Raw genomic sequence first — 23,152 nt, 5'->3', positions numbered from 1 at the left:
CTATGGACACAGTAGATCTAACAGACACATCCTAACTTAGAAAAAGTTGTTCCATTTCTTCTATCTTCAAACTTTCTGCCTTCCCTTCATGAACTTAATCTTCTTCTTCCTTTCATGCCAGAGTTCCAATATAACTTTTTGGGTAGTAAAATTGTGAAATTAGTTGTAAAATAATATTAATCAATTAAGAGTAAAAAAAGATAATTCTTAATACTAAGAACAAAATAGCAAGAGCTTCTGCCTCACACACTTGTACTTCCAGTATTTTGCTCTTGAAGCTGTTTATCACAACAATGACATCTCCCTGGTCTGGCTCAGAGTCAGTTCCTTCATGCCTAAAAGCAGAAAAACATGTAGATGTCCACAATCAGCTCCAGAAAAGACAAGTAATTATGATGGTATAAATAATAGAATAAATTCATTTTGTGAAAAATATAAACCCAACATCACTGTGTTTATATATTTGTTGTTTTCTGCAGTTAAGATATAACACACTATAATTTTCAGAATTACCCAGTTTTAACCTAGTACAAATTAAAATTGTATAAAAGTAATTCATGAAATTGAATATTGCCTAACCACTAAGCAATCCCAAATTAATGCTTATCTTTGCTGCTATATACCAAGATTACAAAAGTCAAATCTATCATATGTCTTTGATATATTACAGTAATTAATATGAAATGCTTTTGAGACTTTAAAATAAGTTGTTATATATCATAATTGAAGGAATTATATACTGTCCAACAACTTTTCAATATTCAGCAGTCATTTTCAAACACCAAAATTTGAAGTGTATGTTAAACCTGTAAGACCGAAAATGTGTCTAAATGGTCACCTGCATCACTTGAATATTTATATTTTATATTATAATGTAGTTCATTGTCTAATTTTCAAAACTGCATAAACAAATCAAATATGACAGCTCTGACTGTCATGATACCCTTCTATGTAAAGGAAAATACATAAAATATTGTTCAAAACATTTACGATAAAGTTGAATATTGTCAAAGAGGGAATGCAATCAGAGGTCAAATTAGTAGGTACTTTGATGTTAGTCAGATTCATAACACACACTGAACACTTTCCTAAAATGAAGATCGGAGGGGTTATAGGACTATGCTGACTAACACATGCCTTTGACTCCCTCTTTCTCCCAATTCCCCAGCTGGAGCGGTTAAACCAAAGTAGAAGGCACAGCCACTCCCACCAATTACCACTAGGAAACGGAAAGGGTTCCAACTTACGTACTAGAAATGGCAAATTTCTTAAACTGTTCAAGAGCTTCCAGTCATAAATGTTACTCAAGGACAGCAGCAACTTTAGCCATTGAATCCATTGTCCAGTGAGAGCGGGGTAGGGCCCGGTCACACACATTGTAGTGAAACCACACAAGATCTAAAGCAAACTCCTTCCATCCAACCAGATGGTAGAGGTAGTAGCGAGGAAGACTCTTACTCTATTTCAGGCATCATTTCAAGTACTTTAGAGATGTTGGCTCATTTGACCCATACAATCGCCCTCTGAGGCAAGTAAAATTATTATCCTAGATCCCAACAGCCCAGGTAGTCTGGATCTTCCCAACTGCACTATTTGATCTTTCTAAGTAAAGCTCAGAAACTAAAACTCATTGCACACGTAAGTACAGTCACAACTTAGATGAAGAGAATAAGCTAATCAAGCAAGCAGAGGACAAGGACTTCACTTAGAATTACTGCCAGAAAAAAGGGGAGAATTCAAATAATTTTACATACTCAATGAGATGTGAGAGAAGATCGTATCTCAGTAAAAGCTATTTACCAAAATGAAAGGATTCACTACATCTCAGGAAGTATTATTATTTTTTAAAAAGGACGCATACCTGTTTTTCTGGAAATTCTAAATAGAAAAAATAATTCAAAGTTTTGGAGAGAAAAAATAAACCACCCTGCCTCTCAATTCTTAGCCAAAACATTAAAAACCTAATTTGCACATGAAAAATTTTGAAGTGGTTTATATCACTCACCCAACTATTTGATAAATATCTTCAGATTTCCCTTCACGTAATTTCAGTATCCAAGCATCTGGGTTCGCTTTTAATTGAAAATATCCCTTTCAGAATGAGAAAAATATGTTATAGGACTAAAACATCCAACTGTTCAAAAGTGATTCTACATGAACAACTCAAGAGAGTGTTAACTAACTGCACTGAATAAATTCTATACATGAATTCCAAAAAGGAGATTTGCCAATATCATGAAAGTATGATTCCCTCCATTTTTATTACCTTATTTAAGGATTCAATTTTGTTTTCTGGGAGCTGTTCAGCAACAGCAGGATGAAATCGATTTCCTTATTATCACGAGAACTTAAGAGGATTTCACCAAAACATGTAATTAAATACAGTAAATTAAGTATTTCTAATACTTACGAGATTGGCCATCACTATTGTATCAACCAGAACAGGTTTATTTTTTGTGCCAAGTGTAAACTGCAGGCCGCGAGGAGGCTGTTCTGTCATTGTATCGAAGCAATGTCCTTCCAGTAGCAGATACTCTAGTTCATATTCTGCTGTAACAGTTCTCTCAATCTATGGGAAAACAGGTCATTGCTTTTGGTATTAGTAACTCTCATAATTCAAATTTTGTAATAAATAAGTGGAACTCTTTTAATATTGGCCAATATATTGTGGGGGCATCATCAAGTCTTTTATATGAGTGACTTAATAGTTGAGTCAATTTCTTAAAGACCAAAACTCATAATAAGTTTTTTTTTTTTAATTTCCTGCGACATCAGCTCTACGCAAGCCTCGTGATCTGTGCACCAGAATCACAGGCAGGAAGAGCTCATGGAGTTGTAGTATTTGAAGATCTCTTCAAGGCAGAGTGAGATGGGAAATCCCTCAGAGAATCTGCTTCATTGGCCGTCACCCCAGAGTCCCTTCCAATCTGGCAAGAAAGCCAACTTATCATCATCCATCACCTCTCTTGTAATTAAAATTAAAAAAAAATGTTTGCACTCAAAATAGAACATGCTCATCAAAATAATTTGCAAATAAAAAATGTGGAAAAGAGGAAAAGCAGCAATCACTTAGACTAAACATTCCTGTACAATCAACACACTGATTTCTTTTTCTCTTTTCCATAAATATTTTTCTAACAAAGTATAACCTGCTTTTTCATTAAATACAGCTTTCTGTGAACATGTCCCTGTCTCTACAAACACCCTTTTAAATGGCTGGGCATTCCAATTGTTTCCAGATTTTCCTCTACTGCAAATGTTAGAATATTTTAGGGATAACACCTTTTCTCTACTTCATAGGAAAAACACAAGCAGACAGGAGAATAAATCAAATGGTAAGTAATTTTTACATAATTTGGTAATTTTGTTGAGCATGTAAGACAGTAATGCTATCTATATCTTATTTCATTATGGGCTCCTGACACTTTAAATGTGTTTAGGATATAAAGTATTTGAAAATATTCTATACTGCATAGCTGCTTTTCTTTGTAATCACCACAGAAACAATGTTAACACTTGTGTGTAGCATTCCTCTTTAAGTCCAGTTCTTAGGAACAAGAAAGAAGTACCTTCTTTGACAACAGCGCTTGTTTCAACTTTAGTTGGGTTCTGAATCAGCTGTTGAACTCTAGTAATGAGCTTCCTACACTTCACCGACCTGTGTCCCCAGCGCTCACAGCATCACGCACGGATGGAAACATTCACGTGGGATAGTTTCAGAATGTGAGAATATTACAAGTGAGGAAAAAGCTGTAGAGCTCTTCTAGCTCATTCCTTCATTTTACAGATAAGGGAAATATACCCCACGTGGGTGTGAAGCTTAAATATTTTTCTTCATGAGATATTAGGGCAGAGTTCAAGTATGTTTAATCAGGTTGTGACTAAAAAAACCTTTATTTCATATTAATGTGAAACTTTCTCTCATCCCTAGAGTTGTAGAACAGACATCAATTCTGTGGACTGACTCAAACCACAACACCAAAAATAGCTAATTCATTTTTCAAAGAGTTTTTTTCTAGTGAAAATATTTTAAGTTTATTGATAATTTCATAAAGGTAATTTGTTAAATCCATTCCTATTCTCAAGGTTTATTTTTAGCAAGGATGGGAATTTGTGATTTTTTGTGATGTTTACATCTCCTTTACATATTACCTGTTCTAAATATTACCTGTTGATGGGAGACATGGATTTAATACCTTTCAAATAGAACTTTGGGTGCATATTAATATTTCTAATAGAAGTGTTTATTGTATTGTTCTGAGGTTAAATTGTACAGAAATTAGTTTCTTCCTTTAAAAGAAGTGTAAGTTTAATTATAAAGATCATCATTTCGGTTTACAATTATCTATGGCACTAAAATAGGAATTCTTTAACAATTACATTGGCAGTGGGCGTCTAGATTATGGCTGACCCTCGAACAGCACAGATTTGAACTACAGAGACCTAATATCTGTGGGGTTTTTTTTTTGAAACAGTACAGTACTATAAATGTATTTTCTCTTCTTTGTAAGAATTTTTATGGTTTCTCCAGCTTACTTAAAGAATTTAAAAAATTAGGAATTTACTAAGAGTACAATATGTAATATATAAAACAAAAAAGACTACTGATTGACTGCTTATGTTATTAGTAAGGCTTCTTGTCAACAGCAGGCTATCAGTAGTCAAGTTTTGGGGAAGACAAAAGTTATACATGAGTTTTCGACTACTGTGGGGGAGGGGTCAGTGGCCCTGGCCCCCATGTTGTTCAAGATTCGACCATACTGCATTTCAGAAGCAGCTAATAAAGTTTTCTGTGACTTCCTTTTTAGTACAGCCACATCCCCTTGTCCTTCAACAACCTTTTATTCCTCACTCCCTCCTCCCTGGTAAACATCCACGAGTACTTCAGGTTTGAGATCTTTCAGATCTAGGCTGTGATGGAATACAACCGAGGGGTACCTGGACGCGGTCCTCATGACAAGCTCAGCGAAGAACCACCTCTGAACTCCAGGTGGAAGGGCTCATCTCCTTCTAGCCACTTCTGTCCCCCTTAATTATGGCATTGATGCCAGTTGTGCCATAAACTGTGTGAACAAAGTCCCGGTAAGGGAGAGTTTTTCTCCATCACATTTTTTAGGTGTTGATGTGATCGGGCTCCACGCTGGGCGTAAAGACCACTTCAATAAATAGTGAGCTTCTAAAAAGACACCCAGTACCTGTTCCCTACAGCAAACAATGGTCAGTTCATCTCCATTAACTGCTTAATAGCTGCCGAAATTTTCACCACAGACTCAATCTAAATCTTTTCTAAGCTATGTTAACTCTCCCACCACAAACTTTTTACATTTGGGTGGAATCTGTACATCTAACTGGTATAGGCCACTGAACTCTCTGAATGAGGGATCCAGGAGGTCCTTTAAGGGAGTCGGCTGATTTAAGAGAAAATAGGACTTTTTACTTTTTGCCAAATTCCTTTCTGAATTTTCTCTCCTGGATTTTATTACTTTTATGCCTTCCTATTCTTTTCCTTTTTTTTTTTTAAAAAGACTATATTTATTTATTTGACAGAGAGAGAGATCACAAGTAGGCAGAGAGTCAGGCAGAGAGAAAGAGAGAGACAGGGAAGCAGGTTCCCCGCTGAGCAGAAAGCCTGATGCGGGGCTCAATCCCAGGACCCTGAGACCATGATCTGAGCTGAAGGCAGAGGCTTTAACCCACTGAGCCACCCAGGCACCTCTGCCTTCCTATTCTTTCCCTGGATGTGCAGGGCTCATGTCTGGCGATGGCTACGGCTGAGTTTTAGGTCCTTCTCTGCAGCCGGGGGCTGTGTTCCACCCAAGGGACAAGAAACCACAGTCTACTCCAGTGTCTCAGAAGAAACATGCCTTGAAGGAGAATCTTTAAACAAAGTGAGTGCACGAGAAACAAACCCGGGGAGTAATCTCAACCAAATCAGCAGCAGTAAATGTTTGTACCTCGGTAGGTCAAGGCAGAAAGAGGCATGAAGAGGACACTGAGGAGGAGGCCTTGGTCTCTCTTCTGGATACCTACTCTCTGGGTGAGCTCTTCTAAAATGCTTCTGTGGTTTGGGGTTTCTGAATACAGTGTTTTGAAAGACTTGTATTTTTGCCTCCTCCCCCTTTCATGGCGGTGGGCTGAATGCAGCAGGCAGGGTAGAGAAGGCCCCTCATTTCTTGGCAGAGGATCATCAGGCAGGAATGGAGATGGAGATGGAGGAAATGATGGAAGGGGGTAGGGTGGGGGGGGTAGGGATGGGAGGGAGATGGGGTAGGGGTGGAGCGGGTAGGGGTGAAGGGGAGTGGGGGTGGGGATGGAGTGCAGTGGGGTAGAGGGCGGGTAGGGAGAGCAGGGGGTTGGGAAGCGGTGCGCAGCCTCCAGCTTTGAGCAAGCCCCGTTCCCTGCCTTCTCCCTGGCTGGGCTGCTTCCCCTGGCCATGAGCTGTGGCGCAAAACAGAGTTTGAGATGCAACTGCTCTTATCAGAGTTAAAAACCAAATTTCAGGGCAAAACAGGGTATTTCTGGTGTTGTCCTAAGCTGCTGTGGTTCCGGCTCCGTATTCTCTACATTGTCCATCTTAGAGGAGCGCCCGAGAACCCGGGGCCGCAGCCACAAAGCCGGCAAGAGCATCTAGGAACCTGGGAAATTCGACAGGCTGAATTTGGAAGTCAGGGAAACTCAAAAATCAAAGGGAAGACCAGATCAGGAGCTAGAGCCATAAGGAAGCCAATTCTGGGAGCAGCCGCAGCATGACCTCACGCTGGCTGCGGTTACAGGGGCTAATAATCAACCCCATTCCTCTCTCCTGACAGAACTTGACGAGACCACTTACATCCTTGAGGTGAATGTTGTCAAGGTCACAGTTGCTGTGTACTGTTTCAACCAACCAGCCTTCGGGAGTAATCATGTTGAGGGTGAGAAGGGGAGCTTCAGGGATATCCAAGAATGTCGCCACGGGTCCAGTAATGCCATCAGCCACCAACACCAGCTCTGGCTCCAGAACAAAACGATAGAAGCTGTCAAAAGAACATAAATAAAAATACGCACGGTGACCAAAATTCAGATTTCTTCTGTTTAAAATATTTATAAAAATTGAAAATGGCTTAAAAAACATGACCAAAAGTCTCAAGTTAAAAAAAAAAAACACCAAAACTAAAACATAGTATACTGGAAGAGTTAATGCCTGGAAATGGCAGACAGTTCCCTAAGATTACATATGCCCTTGGTGATTGTTTCTTAACGCACATGATTAGATTACCATATACTGACTCAGGTCGGTTCTGCTAGTTCCTGATCTGTATTTGCTCACTAATCCTTCAGATTTGAGCATGGTCCACTTTCCAGCCATTTTACTGGATCTTAGCAGCACTCATCATAGGAAGAGAAATGATAACCAGAAAGCAATTAAACTCAAGCAAATTAGAATTCTGGTAAAAGTTCAGTTAAATAATGCTAAAGACTGGCAGAAATAAAATAACTTCTTTGGGAGCACATCTTGTTCAAGTTACTAAAGTGTTAAGTAAAATATTAAAATGAAGATTAAAAAACAAAAAACAAAAAACCCCAGACAGGACTGAGTTGAAGCCAGCAGCTTATTAACAGAGCTCTAGTGTATTTTGTTCTTATCGCCCAGTTAGGAATTAGCTCTGTTATTAAGAATCATGACTTCCGCTATTTGGAGACAGCAGTCAAGGGGTCGGCTGCGCTGGAGTTAGCTCCGGGCTGGGCTGGGAGGGAACCCACTTCCAGGCCAGTATGGCTCCCCTTCAGGGCCACTGGAAAAAGGACTGCGGCTGATCACTGGTGGCTGGCAGCAGACTGCCGTCGGGTCCCTACCACAGGGGCCCCTCCATGTCGCTGGGTCAGAGAAGCAACCCACAAGCCGCAGTCTTTGATAACCTAGTTAGTTGCCCAAGAAACTTTCCATTACAGTGGCCACGTGCATTCCGTGAGAAGCGAATCACTAGCAGCGGCCCAAGCTCTAGGAGCAGCCGCAGAGCGGATGAACCCCAGGACACCATGATCACTGGCAGCCGTGTCCGACGCTGCCGACTGCAGGCAGCGGAGTGAAGGAGACACGGGCCAGAGAACGCGTGGACGAAACGAGTACTTGGGATCGCCCAGTGCGGCGGAAATGCCATTGAGTCCGCTGCTGCGACAGCCAAATCTGTGACTTTGTAAAAACAATCCAGCAGCAGAGAGGAAGGTCAAGGCAAGCTGCAGGGGGAGGTACAGTGCAGGGGGGAGCAGTGTGTGTTTGCGTGCGTGCGTATGAGGAATCTGCGAAGAATCTGAGAAGAGAAAGAACGCAGAAGAGGAGGAAAAGTCAGGGCTCCCGGGGAGAGGAAACGAAGAGAGCAGTTTATTTCTCTTTTTAAGTTGAGTAAACTCAGGAAGGAACGGGCTGGCAGAGAGGTTAAAGATACGGAGCAAAGGGACTGTGTGATAAAGGCAGGCTCCAGAACACGTGGGAAGCAGGGGCTCCAGCAGAAAGAGAGGGCTGGCAAGAGGAGAGGGAGCACCCCCTTCCGCTGCCCCAGTGGGAACAAGCTGGGGGTTTTGGAGGGGATGGGGATGGGGGCATGGGGGAGCCTGCTGGTGGGTCCTAAGGAGGGCGCGGACTACATGGAGCACTGGGTGTGGTGCATAAACAATGAATGCTGGAACACTGAAAAAATAAAATGGAACAAAAAAGAGATAAACATTTAGAAAGAGAAAAGAAAAAGTAAAGGGCTGGGGACCAGTGGTTATCTCGTTTGCTTGGCAGATGCTACCGAGCCAATAATGCTCCTCTGAGCTGCCAGTTCCAAACCCGTTTCACAGTGTTTGTGCCGCGCAGCTTCATTAGCCACTCGAAGCCTTAAGGGTCACACCACGTTAGAGAGGTCAAATTCTTTCCTTCCTACCAGACTGCGCTTGCTTATGTTCAATATTCTTCCTCTTTATTATATAACCCAAAGCTTTATGGAGATACTATAGAGAGCTCTACTTGTATGACTAAAACTTCTCTACTCACAGAGCTAACCGACCTCTCAGTTAGTGGCTAAAATAAGATGACAGCTTTTGTTTGGGTTTGAGACATGATATAATCTCAAATACAAGAGATAAATGAGAAGTCAGAGAACAACGTGCATAAGACATGACGACAGGAGTCTCAGGAAAGGAGCGAACGTTCCCTATACTTTCATCTAAATTCCTGACATTTCTCATTTTATTGCTTTCCAAATATTACAAATATTCGCATGTTTAAAATATCTGCTCAAGGCAATAATCTGTTATGTTTCCCAATGATAACAAATACAATTTAACAAGTAAACAAGGGATTAGGTGAATGCAACTTTCTTGTCTTGTGTTTGCATATATTCTTTCAGAGCTACATAATTACGCTATACAAAGAAAAGCACATTAGCAAGCCTTTTTTCTGTCCCATGACACCTGAAGGATACTGTATATTCCTCTCAGTAAGAGTGGCTCAAAATGATAGTGATTCTGATCCTGAAAGAGGAGGAAGGGTCTATTTCTGTCCCTACTTGAGAGACAATGTTATTTCAACCGTACAGTATTAATGTGGAATGTCGGCTTACAATAAGCATTTTCTAAATTAATGAAATAGTATTTTATACTATTTACATCCCAATACTTCCAAATAATGAGATGATATCCTAAAGATCATTTTGATAATTCAGCTCTGAAGTATTGAAAATATAGCTAAACAGGGACGCCTGGAGGGCTCAGTCGGTTAAGCATCTTTGTTCGGCTCAGGTCATGTTCCCAGGATCCTGGGATTGAGCCCTGCATTGGGCTCCCTGCTCAACACAGGAGTCGACTCCTTCTGCCTGCTCCCTCCCTCTGCCCATGCCCAGCTCTCCCAAATACATCAAATCTTTACAAACAAAAAAAGGAAATTACAGCTAAATCAAAAATGGTTTGATTCAACTTTATTTTCCTCTTGTGTATTTCCAAATAGGTATTCCTAGATCACATTTCCAAAAATACCCACCGACAAACAGCAGTCCTTGTAAATTCTACAATGAGACTGGATCAATTTTACTGCTTAGGTTATTTTAATTTTATATCAGTTAAGGTTAATAAATTATCTTTGATCTTCCGGTCTATTTCAATTAAGCATCTTATAAAGAAAAAAACCAGACCCAGTAACTATGGTCCTTTATTTATTTATTTTGTCTTAGCATTTGCAAAGCTTTTGAAATGAAATGACATTTGCTTAGACTCACCTCTTTAAAGGGGCTTCTGAAAGCTTACCCCTACAGTTCATGAACAATTTTATCTTCATGTTGATAATCTTGCCAAGTACCTGTTTGGAAAAAATTTCCCATATTTGATATTAAGTAATCTTTTTTCTAACATTTATTAGGCATTTACTATGTACTAGGCACTGCATTCGCACCTGAGATTCATTATCTCATGTGATCCTCACAACAGCCTTCACAGGCTGATACTTTTACAGCTGAGACACAGAGAGATGTGGTAATTTGCCCCAGATCACACAGCAAGTCATGGCAGAGGTCAGATTTGAATCCAAACAGCTAATTTCATGGCTCAAGGGTTACACTGCCTCCCTTTGCCTGATGTGACTTTCTTTCATGGTATCCACATTTCTAAATTTTGGACAAGTGAAGTAATTGCTAGAATCATGATGTGCAAACAGAGTGACGGCCTCCCAGCAACAATGGCGAGTCCATTCCGAATTCCACATGGTAGAGATGTAGGAAGTTCCTGGCTAGATACGGGTGAAAGACTCTCTTTTTATTTCCCCGGGGACATATGACACAGGAGGACTATTACTTTTGGTAGTCGCTATCTCTAGGAAGGCAAGTCAACACAGATTTGAAAGATATTAGACAACAAAGGATATAGGTAAAGAGAGGGGGAAAAACAGGTGCATGGAACAGAACGGATGCAGGCTTGAGGAGGACTTAGAATAGACAAAGGCTTGACGAGCACTGATTCGCATTCTATCACTCTTCATACCTGCTACGACGGAGGTTGCCAAGCCACTGTTTTTGCCAAGTGTTAAATGAGACACTATCCAGTTCTTTCAATAAATTCATTTATGTTTTATACCACAGATTTTTTTATAGTAAGAAATAATAAATTATGTGAGGTGCTGAGGTGCTCAGAAAGAATGTTATTATTTTCAATCACGTAACCTGGGATCCAATCCCATATTTTATTTCATTATTATTATTATTTTTAAAGATTTTTTTATTTGAAAGAGAGAGCAAGTGAGAGTGAGCACAAGCAGGGTGAGGAGCAGAGGGAGGAGCAGGGTCCCTGCTGAGGAGGGAGCCCGATATGGGACCCGATCCTGGAACCCTGGGATCATGAACCAAGCTGAAGGCAGACGCTTAACTAACTGAGCCACCAAGGCATCCTCAATCCTGTATTTTATATTTCTGTATAATCTCATATTCTTATTCCTAAATTCTATCCTTACATAAAAACTTCAGAGCTAAGCAATGTTTTTTTCTGAGTAACGACTCCGTGGAAACAGGGTATGTGTACACTGTAATGTATCGATCTAGCTCCACTCCTTACAGGTATGATTACTGATTGCTGTTTTCTTAAGAATAATCTGAATAGTGTGTCTCCAGAAGTTCAAGTGTGAAGGTGTACAAATGGTAAAAGAAACAACAGGGGTAAGTAAACCAACTATGGAACTGTTCGCCCTGGTTATACACTGAATAAGTAGACTGGCAAAGACTTTCCAAAATTATTTGTCCAAACAATTGTAAGAGCTATTGATAATCCCTTTGTCCATCATGACTTGGTAGGGCAAACTCATTTGAGAGAAACTGCAGGTTGAAATTCCGCCAGCATGTCTACCCGTATGACCCAGCTTGATCCCTCCCATCGTCCAGCAAACTTAATGCCTAATTATTTTTGCCTGTTTCCAAAAGTGAGCCCAACTGTCAGAGGACAAATGGTTTTCACTTCTGAGAATGTTTTTTTAAATGTATCTTTAAAAAAAGCATGGAGCAATTTCAAATAGGAGTACCCCACAATTTTGAACATCACTAGAAGAAATATATAGATTTCCAGCATAACGAGCTTTTGTGATTTACCCACCAAAAGCTGCATCACAATATGAACATCACAAGGTTTCAGTATAATGAAAAGGCACATAATGTCCTTTCAGAGTCGGCTAGCTCCCCTCAGCGTTCCTTCTCTCTGCTTTCTCAATGAATGAACATTCACTCAGCTTTATGCCCAGGGTCCCCCCACACATCCCCCGGTGTCTGGGTGCAGCCACATGATTGGTTATGTTCTGGCCCGTGACATGGAACCAGATGGATATACCCTTGTGCCCTCCTGCCTGCTCGCAGAAACACCGAGGTGACGTGGAGGAGCCTAGCAAGTGATCTCAGATCACAAGACAAGAGGACCTTCCCGAGGATGACTGAGCCACCAGACAAAAGTCACCTGTGTCCTCACGCTGTGGAGCTGCCTTTACTCCAGGTGGCTCACGTGTGGACTGTGAGATGAGAAATAAATTCCAGTCTTGAAGCCACCGTTCCTGTGGCCAGACTTCCTGAACACAGCCTTCACTCACTGTTCAGCTATCGTTACTTATTAGATCACTGGCTTCTCCAGAAGCCATTCTTTAGAACTGGAGACAGGAAGAGGGGAATGAGGCAGCCGCCATGTTGTGGTGCACTCACATGACCTCTTCTTTCTGTGTGTGAGGAGAGAAAGGGATCTCTCTCCCTTCCTCTTCTGTGAGGCTATAAATCCTATTGGATTAGGACCCATGCCATAAAACCTCATTTAACTTTATTTACCCTCTAAAAAGCCCTGTTTCCAAATATGGTCACAGTAGGGTTTAGGACTTCCAACATACCACTTTCAGGGGAGGCGGAAGACAATAATTAAGCCCACACCAACACCTAACCTTGGCACTGCCATAACACCCCTGGCATAGCTCTACCATTTCATTTTCTACATTGAAATATGACATGCTAATTAAAACCTGCACGGAATAAAGCATTAAGAGCACAAATACCTAAAAACAGACCTGAAAGATTAATTATAAATTTCAAAATGAAAGTACATAATAAAATGACATATAAAATATACAATAAAAATATATTATCTTACAATCAATAACTGGGCCATCTTCTGTGCTTCTCTTGTTAATGGATCAACAATAGCAATGACATCAAAGAACATGTCATTCTCTTCAGGATTGATCGTTATAATGCTAGGAAAACAGAAAATAAGAGGAAAGATGATCAGTTAAATTTATTTAATTATCTAATAAGTCTTAATCTCAGCTATATACATTCCTTAAAAAAAAAAGATTTTATTTATTTATTTGACAGGCAGAGATCACAAGTAGGCAGAGAAGCAGGCAGAGAGAGAGAAGGAAGCAGGCTCCCGGTTGAGCAGAGAACCCGATGCTTGGCTTGATCCTAGGACCCTGAGATCATGACCTGAGCCAAAGGCAGAGGCTTAACCCACTGAGACACCCACCCAGGTGCCCCCCCCTTTTAAAGTAATCTCTACACCCAACATGGCGCTTGAACTTACAACCCTGAGACCAAGAGTCACATGCTTCACTGAGCCAGCCAGGCACACCTGAGCTATATGCATTCTTATTAATTGCTTTCTTTCTCACTGGATTAAAAAAAATCCTGATTACTTCACAGATGAAAATGAATTTTTAATTCCAAGTTTTTATTTTAATTCCAGTTAATTAACATACAATGCAACTACTAGTTTCAAGTACAGAACTGAGTGATTCCACACTTCGATACAACACCCAGTGCTCATCACAGCAAGTGCCCTCCTTAATGTCCATCACCTGTTTAACCCATCCTCCACCCACCTCCACTCTGGAAACTGTCAGTGTGTTCTCTATAATTTGGTCTGTTTCTTGGTTTGCCTCTTTTTTTTCCCTCCATGCTATGTTCATCTGTTTCTTAAATTCCACATAAGAGTGAAATCATATAGTATCTGTCTTTCTCTGAGTGCTTTATTTCACTTAGCATAACACCCTCTACCTCCAACCACATCACATCTTTGCAAATGGCAAGATTTCATTCTTTCTGGTGCCTGAAAAATATTCCTGTGTGTGTGTGTGTGTGTGTGTGTGTGTGTATGTCAAATCAAATCAAAACTACAATAAGATACCACCTCACACCTGGCAGAATGGCTAAAATTTACAGCATGGGAAACAACAGATATTGGTAAGGATGCAAAGAAGCCCTCTTACACGGTGGGAAGGCAAGCTGGTGCAGCCACTCTGGAAAACGCAAATTTATTTATTTATTTAAAGATTTTATTTATTTATTTGAGAGAGAGAAAGAGAGATCACAAATAGGCATAGGCAGAGAGGCAGGCAGAGGGGGAAAGCAGGCTCTCTGCCCAGCAGAGAGCCCGATATGGGACTCGATCCCAGGACCTTGAGATCATGACCTGAGCTGAAGTCAGAGGCTTTAACCCACTGAGCCACCCAGGCACCCTGGAAAATGCAAATTTAAAAGCCTACTGCTTGTGTTCAATAAATTACAAAACTGGAAAGAATAAGAGAAAGTTAAAGTAAGATTCTATGAATGAGTGATTTTTAAAAACTCTTCAAAGAACAATAGTATTAGAGTGAAAACTAATTTTAAGCCCTTCCCCCCACTTAAGTTCTCATGGGTCATACAATATTAAAAAATAAAGCCCAGGTAAGTTTTGTGTTAGCTGCATGTATTTTCTCAGACTTGAGAATAAAATAACTGTTCAGTAGTTTTATTAAACCTAGTATCGAAAAAATCCCAACATATAATAGGAAAGTTCGGGGGAAAAAAAGCTCACATTTATCATACTTAGTTTTACCCCAGTCCCCCTCTCCTGACCTCCTCCCCTCAGTCTTCTTCCTCGTGTCTTTCACTGAACTAAATTCTAAGTTAGAGGATACACTAATCTTTAGTGATGTTGGGAAAATTAGTAAAAGCATAGAAAAGGCCAATGGAAAATAATAAATTCTATATTTACTATAATCAAAGTTAAAAGTATGTATTTGACTAAAAGTACAGAATATTCCAACTGAATTACTTTTTAACACTGTAATACAGGAAGCCAGTTTTTCAAGATGTATGAATTAAATATCTTACATATTACAAGGGAAAAAGATTTCTAAATCAAAATGGATACCCGTAAAATTACAGGGACATTAGTCTTCTTTGGTGCAGGAAGACTATAAATATCTAGACTTTTTGCAGTGAGGGGGTTAATTTCTCAGCAATAAAAACTAACGTAAAAGTCACTCCAAATATGGGTCCTCTGAGAAAGAAACAGAAGACATTTTATTTTCTATGTAGTTGACATGATTTGATTTAGTTAAAATAGGAGTGACAGCATCGGACAACAGATCCTGCTACGTGACTACCGCTAGACGTAAGGGTTACAAATCAGATGTTGTAAAATTAAAGGGCCTATTCTCAATGGTTAATGACTTCAGTTATCCTGGTGAAAATTTTACAAATTACTGTCATATTTGCAGCATTATTCAAAACCAGGCATCTTCTATATGCTTTATGAGATGCTCTGGTGGCCAAAGTAGGCATCTGTTTACTCCAATGATTGCCAATGCTATGAGGTCGCATGTATCAGAACCTCATCGCGCCCATCATCTACCTCTCTGTGCATTGGTGGAGACTCAGGACAATTTTCTGAGCAGACTCCTGAGCCTATCAGGAGGTACTGCATTGACTCAACTGAAAATGGAAGTAGGAGGTCTCTTTCCTCACACAATATCAACAAAAAGATGCTAACTCTACCCACACCACCCTTTTAAGGCAATGAATTTGTATTCAATTTGTCAAGAAACTATTGCTACACTTCATGCCATTACCCAGGAAGAATAACGTCAAATACGCAGATAGTCAATAACTATTAAAAGCTTAAGTCAGGGGGGAGGAGTCAAGATGGTGGAGAAGTAGCAAGCTGAGACTGCTTCAGCTAGCCGGAGATCAGCTAGATAGCTTATCTAAAGATTGCAAACACCTGAAAATCCATCGGCAGATCGAAGAGAAGAAGAACAGCAATTCTGGAAACAGAAAAACAACCACTTTCTGAAAGGTAGGACCGGCGGAGAAGTGAATCCAAAGCGACGGGAAGATAGACCCCGGGGGGAGGGGCCGGCTCCCGGCAAGCGGCGGAGCAACCGCGCACAAAATCAGGACTTTTAAAAGTCTGTTCCGCGGAGGGACATCGCTCCAGAGGCTAAACCGGAGCGAAGCCCACGCGGGGTCAGCGTGGCCTCAGGTCCCGCAGGGTCACAGAAGGATCGGGGGTGTCTGAGTGTCGCAGAGCTTGCGGGTATTGGAACGGGAAAGCCGGCTACAGAGACAGAGCCGACAGTAAGCTCGCAGCTCCGTGTTACCTTGAACCGGTCGCAGGCTCGGTGAGCTCGGAGCGCGGCCGGAGGTCAGGCAGACGGGAGTAACTGGGCGCTGTTCTCTGAGGGCGCACTGAGGAGTGGGGCCCTGGGCTCTCGGCTCCTCCGGGCCGGAGACCAGGAGGCCGCCATTTGTATTCCCGTCCTCTGGAACTCTACGGAAAGCGCTCAGGGAACAAAAGCTCCTGAAAGCAAACCCGAGCGGATTACTCACCCCGGCCCCGGGTAAGGGCGGTGTAATTCCGCCTGGGGCAAAGACACTTGAAAATCACTACAACAGGCCCCTCCCCCAGAAGATCAACAAGAAATCCAGCCGAGACCAAGCTCACCTACCAAGGAGTGCGGTTTCAATACCAAGGAGAGCAGCAGAATTCCAGAGGAGGAGAAAGCCAAACACGGAACTCATGGCTTTTTTCCTGTGATTTTTTTTAGTCTTGCAGTTAATTTAATTTTTTCTTTTTCATTTTTTTTTTTTTTTTCTCGCCTTCGGGTAAAATTTTTTTTTTTTTTAACTGTTACCTTTTTCTTTTTTAACGATTTTTTACTAGTTTATCTAATATATATATATATTTTTTTACATTTTTCTTAGGTGTTTTCTTTTTTAAAAAAAAATTCTTTTCTTTTTTTTTTTTTTTTTTTTTTTTTCTTTTTTCTTTCTTCCTTTTTGAACCTCTTTTTATCCCCTTTCTCCCCACTCACGATTTTGGATCTCTTCTAATTTGGCTAAAGCATATTTTCCTGGGGTTGTTGCCACCCTTTTAGTATTTTACTTGCCCCTTCATTTACTCTTATCTGGACAAAATGACAAGACGTAAAAATTCACCACAAAAAAAAGAACAAGAGGCAGTACCGAAGGCTAGGGACCTAATCAATACAGACATCGGTAATATGTCAGATCTAGAGTTCAGAATGACAATTCTCAAGGTTCTAGCCGGGCTCGAAAAAGGCATGGAAGATATTAGAGAAACCCTCTCGAGAGATATAAAAGCCCTTTCTGGAGAAATAAAAGAACTAAAATCTAACCAAGTTGAAATCAAAAAAGCTATTAATGAGGTGCAATCAAAAATGGAGGCTCTCACTGCTAGGATAAATGAGGCAGAAGAAAGAATTAGTGATATAGAAGACCAAATGACAGAGAATAAAGAAGCTGATCAAAAGAGGGACAAACAGCTACTGGACCACGAGGGGAGAATTCGAGAAATAAGTGACACCATAAGACGAAACAACATTAGAATAATTGGGATTCCAGAAGAAGAAGAAAGTGAGAGGGGAGCAGAAGGTATACTGGAGAGAATTATTGGGGAGAATTTCCCCAATATGGCAAAGGGAACAAGCATCAAAATTCAGGAGGTTCAGAGAATGCCCCTCAAAATAAATAAGAATAGGCCCACACCCCGTCACATAATAGTAAAATTTACAAGTCTCAATGACAAAGAGAAAATCCTGAAAGCAGCCCGGGAAAAGAAGTCTGTAACATACAATGGTAAAAATATTAGATTGGCAGCTGACTTATCCACAGAGACCTGGCAGGCCAGAAAGAGCTGGCATGATATTTTCAGAGCACTAAACGAGAAAAACATGCAGCCAAGAATACTATATCCAGCTAGGCTATCATTGAAAATAGAAGGAGAGATTAAAAGCTTCCAGGACAAACAACAACTGAAAGAATTTGCAAATACCAAACCAGCTCTACAGGAAATCTTGAAAGGGGTCCTCTAAGCAAAGAGAGAGCCTACAAGTGGTAGATCAGAAAGGAACAGAGACCATATACAGTAACAGTCACCTTACAGGCAATACAATGGCACTAAATTCATATCTCTCAATAGTTACCCTGAATGTGAATGGGCTAAATGCCCCTGTCAAAAGACACAGGGTATCAGAATGGATAAAAAAACAAAACCCATCTATATGTTGCCTCCAAGAAACACATTTTAAGCCCGAAGACACCTCCAGATTTAAAGTGAGGGGGTGGAAAAGAATTTACCATGCTAATGGACATCAGAAGAAAGCAGGAGTGGCAATCCTTATATCAGATCAATTAGATTTTAAGCCAAAGACTGTAATAAGAGATGAGGAAGGACACTATATCATACTCAAAGGGTCTGTCCAACAAGAAGATTTAACAATTTTAAATATCTATGCCCCCAACGTGGGAGCAGCCAACTATATAAACCAATTAATAACAAAATCAAAGAAACACATAAACAACAATACAATAATAGTAGGGGACTTTAATATTCCCCTCACTGAAATGGACAGGTCATCCAAGCAAAAGATCAGCAAGGAAATAAAGGCCTTAAATGACACACTGGACCAGATGGACATCACAGATATATTCAGAATATTTCATCCCAAAGCAACAGAATACACATTCTTCTCTAGTGCACATGGTACATTCTCCAGAATAGATCACATCCTCGGTCCTAAATCAGGACTCAACCGGTATCAAAAGATTGGGATCATTCCCTGCATATTTTCAGACCACAATGCTCTAAAGCTAGAACTCAACCACAAAAGGAAGTTTGGAAAGAACCCAAATACATGGAGACTAAAGAGTATCCTTCTAAAGAATGAATGGGTCAACCGGGAAATTAAAGAAGAATTGAAAAAAATCATGGAAACAAATGATAATGAAAATACAACGGTTCAAAATCTGTGGGACACAACAAAGGCAGTCCTGAGAGGAAAATATATAGCGGTACAAGCCTTTCTCAAGAAACAAGAAAGGTCTCAGGTACACAACCTAACCCTACACCTAAAGGAGCTGGAGAAGGAACAAGAAAGAAACCCTAAGCCCAGCAGGAGAAGAGAAATCATAAAGATCAGAGCAGAAATCAATGAAATAGAAACCAAAAAAACAATAGAACAAATCAACGAAACTAGGAGCTGGTTCTTTGAAAGAATTAATAAAATTGATAAACCCCTGGCCCGACTTATCAAAAAGAAAAGAGAAAGGACCCAAATAAATAAAATCATGAATGAAAGAGGAGAGATCACAACTAACACCAAGGAAATACAAACTATTATAAGAACATACTATGAGCAACTCTACGGCAATAAATTTGACAATCTGGAAGAAATGGATGCATTCCTAGAAACATATAAACTACCACAACTGAACCATGAAGAAATAGAAAGCCTGAACAGACCCATAACCAGTAAGGAGATTGAAACAGTCATTAAAAATCTCCAAACAAACAAAAGCCCAGGGCCAGACGGCTTCCCGGGGGAATTCTACCAAACATTTAAAGAAGAACTAATTCCTATTCTCCTGAAACTGTTCCAAAAAATAGAAATGGAAGGAAAACTTCCAAACTCATTTTATGAGGCCAGCATCACCTTGATCCCAAAACCAGACAAGGATCCCACCAAAAAAGAGAGCTATAGACCGATATCCTTGATGAACACAGATGCGAAAATACTCAACAAAATACTAGCCAATCGGATTCAACAGTACATTAAAAAGATTATTCACCACGACCAAGTGGGATTTATTCCAGGGCTGCAAGGTTGGTTCAACATCCGCAAATCAGTCAATGTGATACAACACATCAATAAAAGTAAGAACAAGAACCATATGATACTCTCAATAGATGCTGAAAAAGCATTTGACAAAGTACAACATCCCTTCCTGATCAAAACTCTTCAAAGTGTAGGGATAGAGGGCACATACCTCAATATCATCAAAGCCATCTATGAAAAACCCACCGCAAATATCATTCTCAATGGAGAAAAACTGAAAGCTTTTCCGCTAAGGTCAGGAACACGGCAGGGATGTCCATTATCACCACTGCTATTCAACATCGTACTAGAGGTCCTAGCCTCAGCAATCAGACAACAAAAGGAAATTAAAGGCATCCAAATCGGCAAAGAAGAAGTCAAATTATCACTCTTCGCAGATGATATGATACTATATGTGGAAAACCCAAAAGACTCCACTCCAAAACTGCTAGAACTTATACAGGAATTCAGTAAAGTGTCAGGATATAAAATCAATGCACAGAAATCAGTTGCATTTCTCTACACCAACAGCAAGACAGAAGAAAGAGATATTAAGGAGTCAATCCCATTTACAATTGCATCCAAAACCATAAGATACCTAGGAATAAACCTAACCAAAGAGACACAGAATCTATACTCAGAAAACTATAAAGTACTCATGAAAGAAATTGAGGAAGACACAAAGAAATGGAAAAATGTTCCATGCTCCTGGATTGGAAGAATAAATATTGTGAAAATGTCTATGCTACCTAAAGCAATCTACACATTTAATGCAATTCCTATCAAAGTACCATCCATCTTTTTCAAAGAAATGGAACAAATAATTCTAAAATTTATATGGAACCAGAAAAGACCTCGAATAGCCAAAGGGATATTGAAAAAGAAAGCCAACGTTGGTGGCATCACAATTCCGGACTTCAAGCTCTATTACAAAGCTGTCATCATCAAGACAGCATGGTACTGGCACAAAAACAGACACATAGATCAATGGAACAGAATAGAGAGCCCAGAAATAGACCCTCAACTCTATGGTCAACTAATCTTCGACAAAGCAGGAAAGAATGTCCAATGGAAAAAAGACAGCCTTTTCAATAAATGGTGCTGGGAAAATTGGACAGCCACATGCAGAAAAATGAAATTGGACCATTTCCTTACACCACACACAAAAATAGACTCAAAATGGATGAAGGACCTCAATGTACGAAAGGAATCCATCAAAATCCTTGAGGAGAACACGGGCAGCAACCTCTTCGACCTCTGCCGCAGCAACATCTTCCTAGGAACAACGCAAAAGGCAAGGGAAGCAAGGGAAAAAATGAACTACTGGGATTTCATCAAGATCAAAAGCTTTTGCACAGCAAAGGAAACAGTTAACAAAATCAAAAGACAACTGACAGAATGGGAGAAGATATTTGCAAACGACATATCAGATAAAGGACTAGTGTCCAGAATCTATAAAGAACTTAGCAAACTCAACACCCAAAGAACAAATAATCCAATCAAGAAATGGGCAGAAGACATGAACAGACATTTCTGCAAAGAAGACATCCAGATGGCCAACAGACACATGAAAAAGTGCTCCATATCACTTGGCATCAGGGAAATACAAATCAAAACCACAATGAGATATCACCTCACACCAGTCAGAATGGCTAAAATCAACAAGTCAGGAAATGACAGATGCTGGCGAGGATGCGGAGAAAGGGGAACCCTCCTACACTGTTGGTGGGAATGCAAGCTGGTGCAGCCACTCTGGAAAACAGCATGGAGGTTCCTCAAAATGTTGAAAATAGAACTGCCCTATGACCCAGCAATTGCACTATTGGGTATTTACCCTAAAGATACAAATGTAGTGATCCAAAGGGACACATGCACCCGAATGTTTATAGCAGCAATGTCCACAATAGCCAAACTATGGAAAGAACCTAGATGTCCATCAACAGATGAATGGATCAAGAAGATGTGGTATATATACACAATGGAATACTATGCAGCCATCAAAAGAAATGAAATCTTGCCATTTGCAACAACATGGATGGAACTAGAGCGTATCATGCTTAGCGAAATAAGTCAAGCAGAGAAAGACAACTATCATATGATCTCCCTGATATGAGGAAGTGGTGATGCAACATGGAGGCTTAAGTGGGTAGAAGAATAAATGAAACAAGATGGGATTGGGAGGGAGACAAACCATAAGTGACTCTTAATCTCACAAAACAAACTGAGGGTTGCCGGGGGGAGGGGGTTGGGGAGAAGGGGGTGGGATTATGGACATTGGGGAGGGTATGTGATTTGGTGAGTGCTGTGAAGTGTGTAAACCTGGTGATTCACAGACCTGGGGATAAAAATATATGTATATAAAAAATATATGTTTATAAAAAATAAAAAAAATAAAAAAAAAAAAAAAAAAAAAAAAAAAAAGCTTAAGTCAGAGAAAGACATGAAGGGCAGCTTGAAGTACATGCAGTCTGTCAAGTCTTAGAGAGAAACTAAGGACATTGCGAACCAGCCACAGCAATGGGAAGCTGCCACTCAGCCAATATCCCATCCATTCCATGCAGAGTTGTTTTACTGAATTAAATGATCAGTTTTTATATAAAGACAGGTCGAACCACCTACTTTAAAGATGTTGTTGAAAACATTTTGTCTCCTGTAGTATTCCCTCTGTGAAGATTTCTCAGAGAAATTTCTGTGTCCTCTCTCTCTTCTAAAAAGTTATATTTCACCTATACAACTCATTTATTCTCTTTTGTGAACTCTGTGAACTGTGTACACTGAAAAACTCACCGTTAAGTTTGGGATGTGTCTTGGCAGGCACAAAGGCCAGCCACCCCTCTGACAGCGCCCTTTCCTTCCTGCCTGCCCTGGGAGCTCCAAGCTCTAGTATCAACAACCTTAGAGCGGCTGCTTCATTAACTCCCAAAACTGTATAAGGGCAAACCCTCCAGCAATTCCTTTATAAATCTGTTTTCATCTGCACATCCCCACGCATGTACACGGGTGCAAGCAAGCATGCACACTCACACACACTCTCTCACACACATACACACACACCAGCAGCATCTCTGCGGTGCTGAGCCCTGACCCAACAGCCCAGCGTTGCTAATGTGCTTCTCTCCACTTTTCCTACGATTCCAACACAAATCAAACAAAGTCATTCTTCATGAATACCTTCAACTGGGTTATGGCTAAGTTTTGCTGGTCTGTGTCCTACTTTTAAGGTGGGTATTCACCTGTCTCCTCCCA

General features: G+C 40.4%; 1 protein-coding gene across 2 annotated transcripts in view; it reads right to left on the bottom strand.

The window, feature by feature from the left end:
- Positions 1-23,152, bottom strand: part of UGGT2 (UDP-glucose glycoprotein glucosyltransferase 2) — a 192,698-nt gene that overhangs the window by 35,503 nt on the left and 134,043 nt on the right. For both annotated transcript variants that reach the window (XM_059144382.1, XM_059144383.1), the window contains exons 25-30: positions 13,117-13,219; positions 10,233-10,312; positions 6,830-7,013; positions 2,411-2,569; positions 2,006-2,091; positions 251-335 (exon numbers count right to left, since the gene is read on the bottom strand). In XM_059144382.1, the coding sequence (XP_059000365.1) occupies positions 251-335; positions 2,006-2,091; positions 2,411-2,569; positions 6,830-7,013; positions 10,233-10,312; positions 13,117-13,219 (697 nt within the window). The remainder of the gene's footprint in view (positions 1-250; positions 336-2,005; positions 2,092-2,410; positions 2,570-6,829; positions 7,014-10,232; positions 10,313-13,116; positions 13,220-23,152) is intronic.

Source organism: Mustela lutreola, chromosome 13, assembly GCF_030435805.1.
Source record: "Mustela lutreola isolate mMusLut2 chromosome 13, mMusLut2.pri, whole genome shotgun sequence".
NCBI lineage: Eukaryota > Metazoa > Chordata > Mammalia > Carnivora > Mustelidae > Mustela > Mustela lutreola.
The sequence above is the reverse complement of the archived record's forward strand: the minus strand, read 5'-3'. Positions and strand labels throughout refer to the sequence as shown.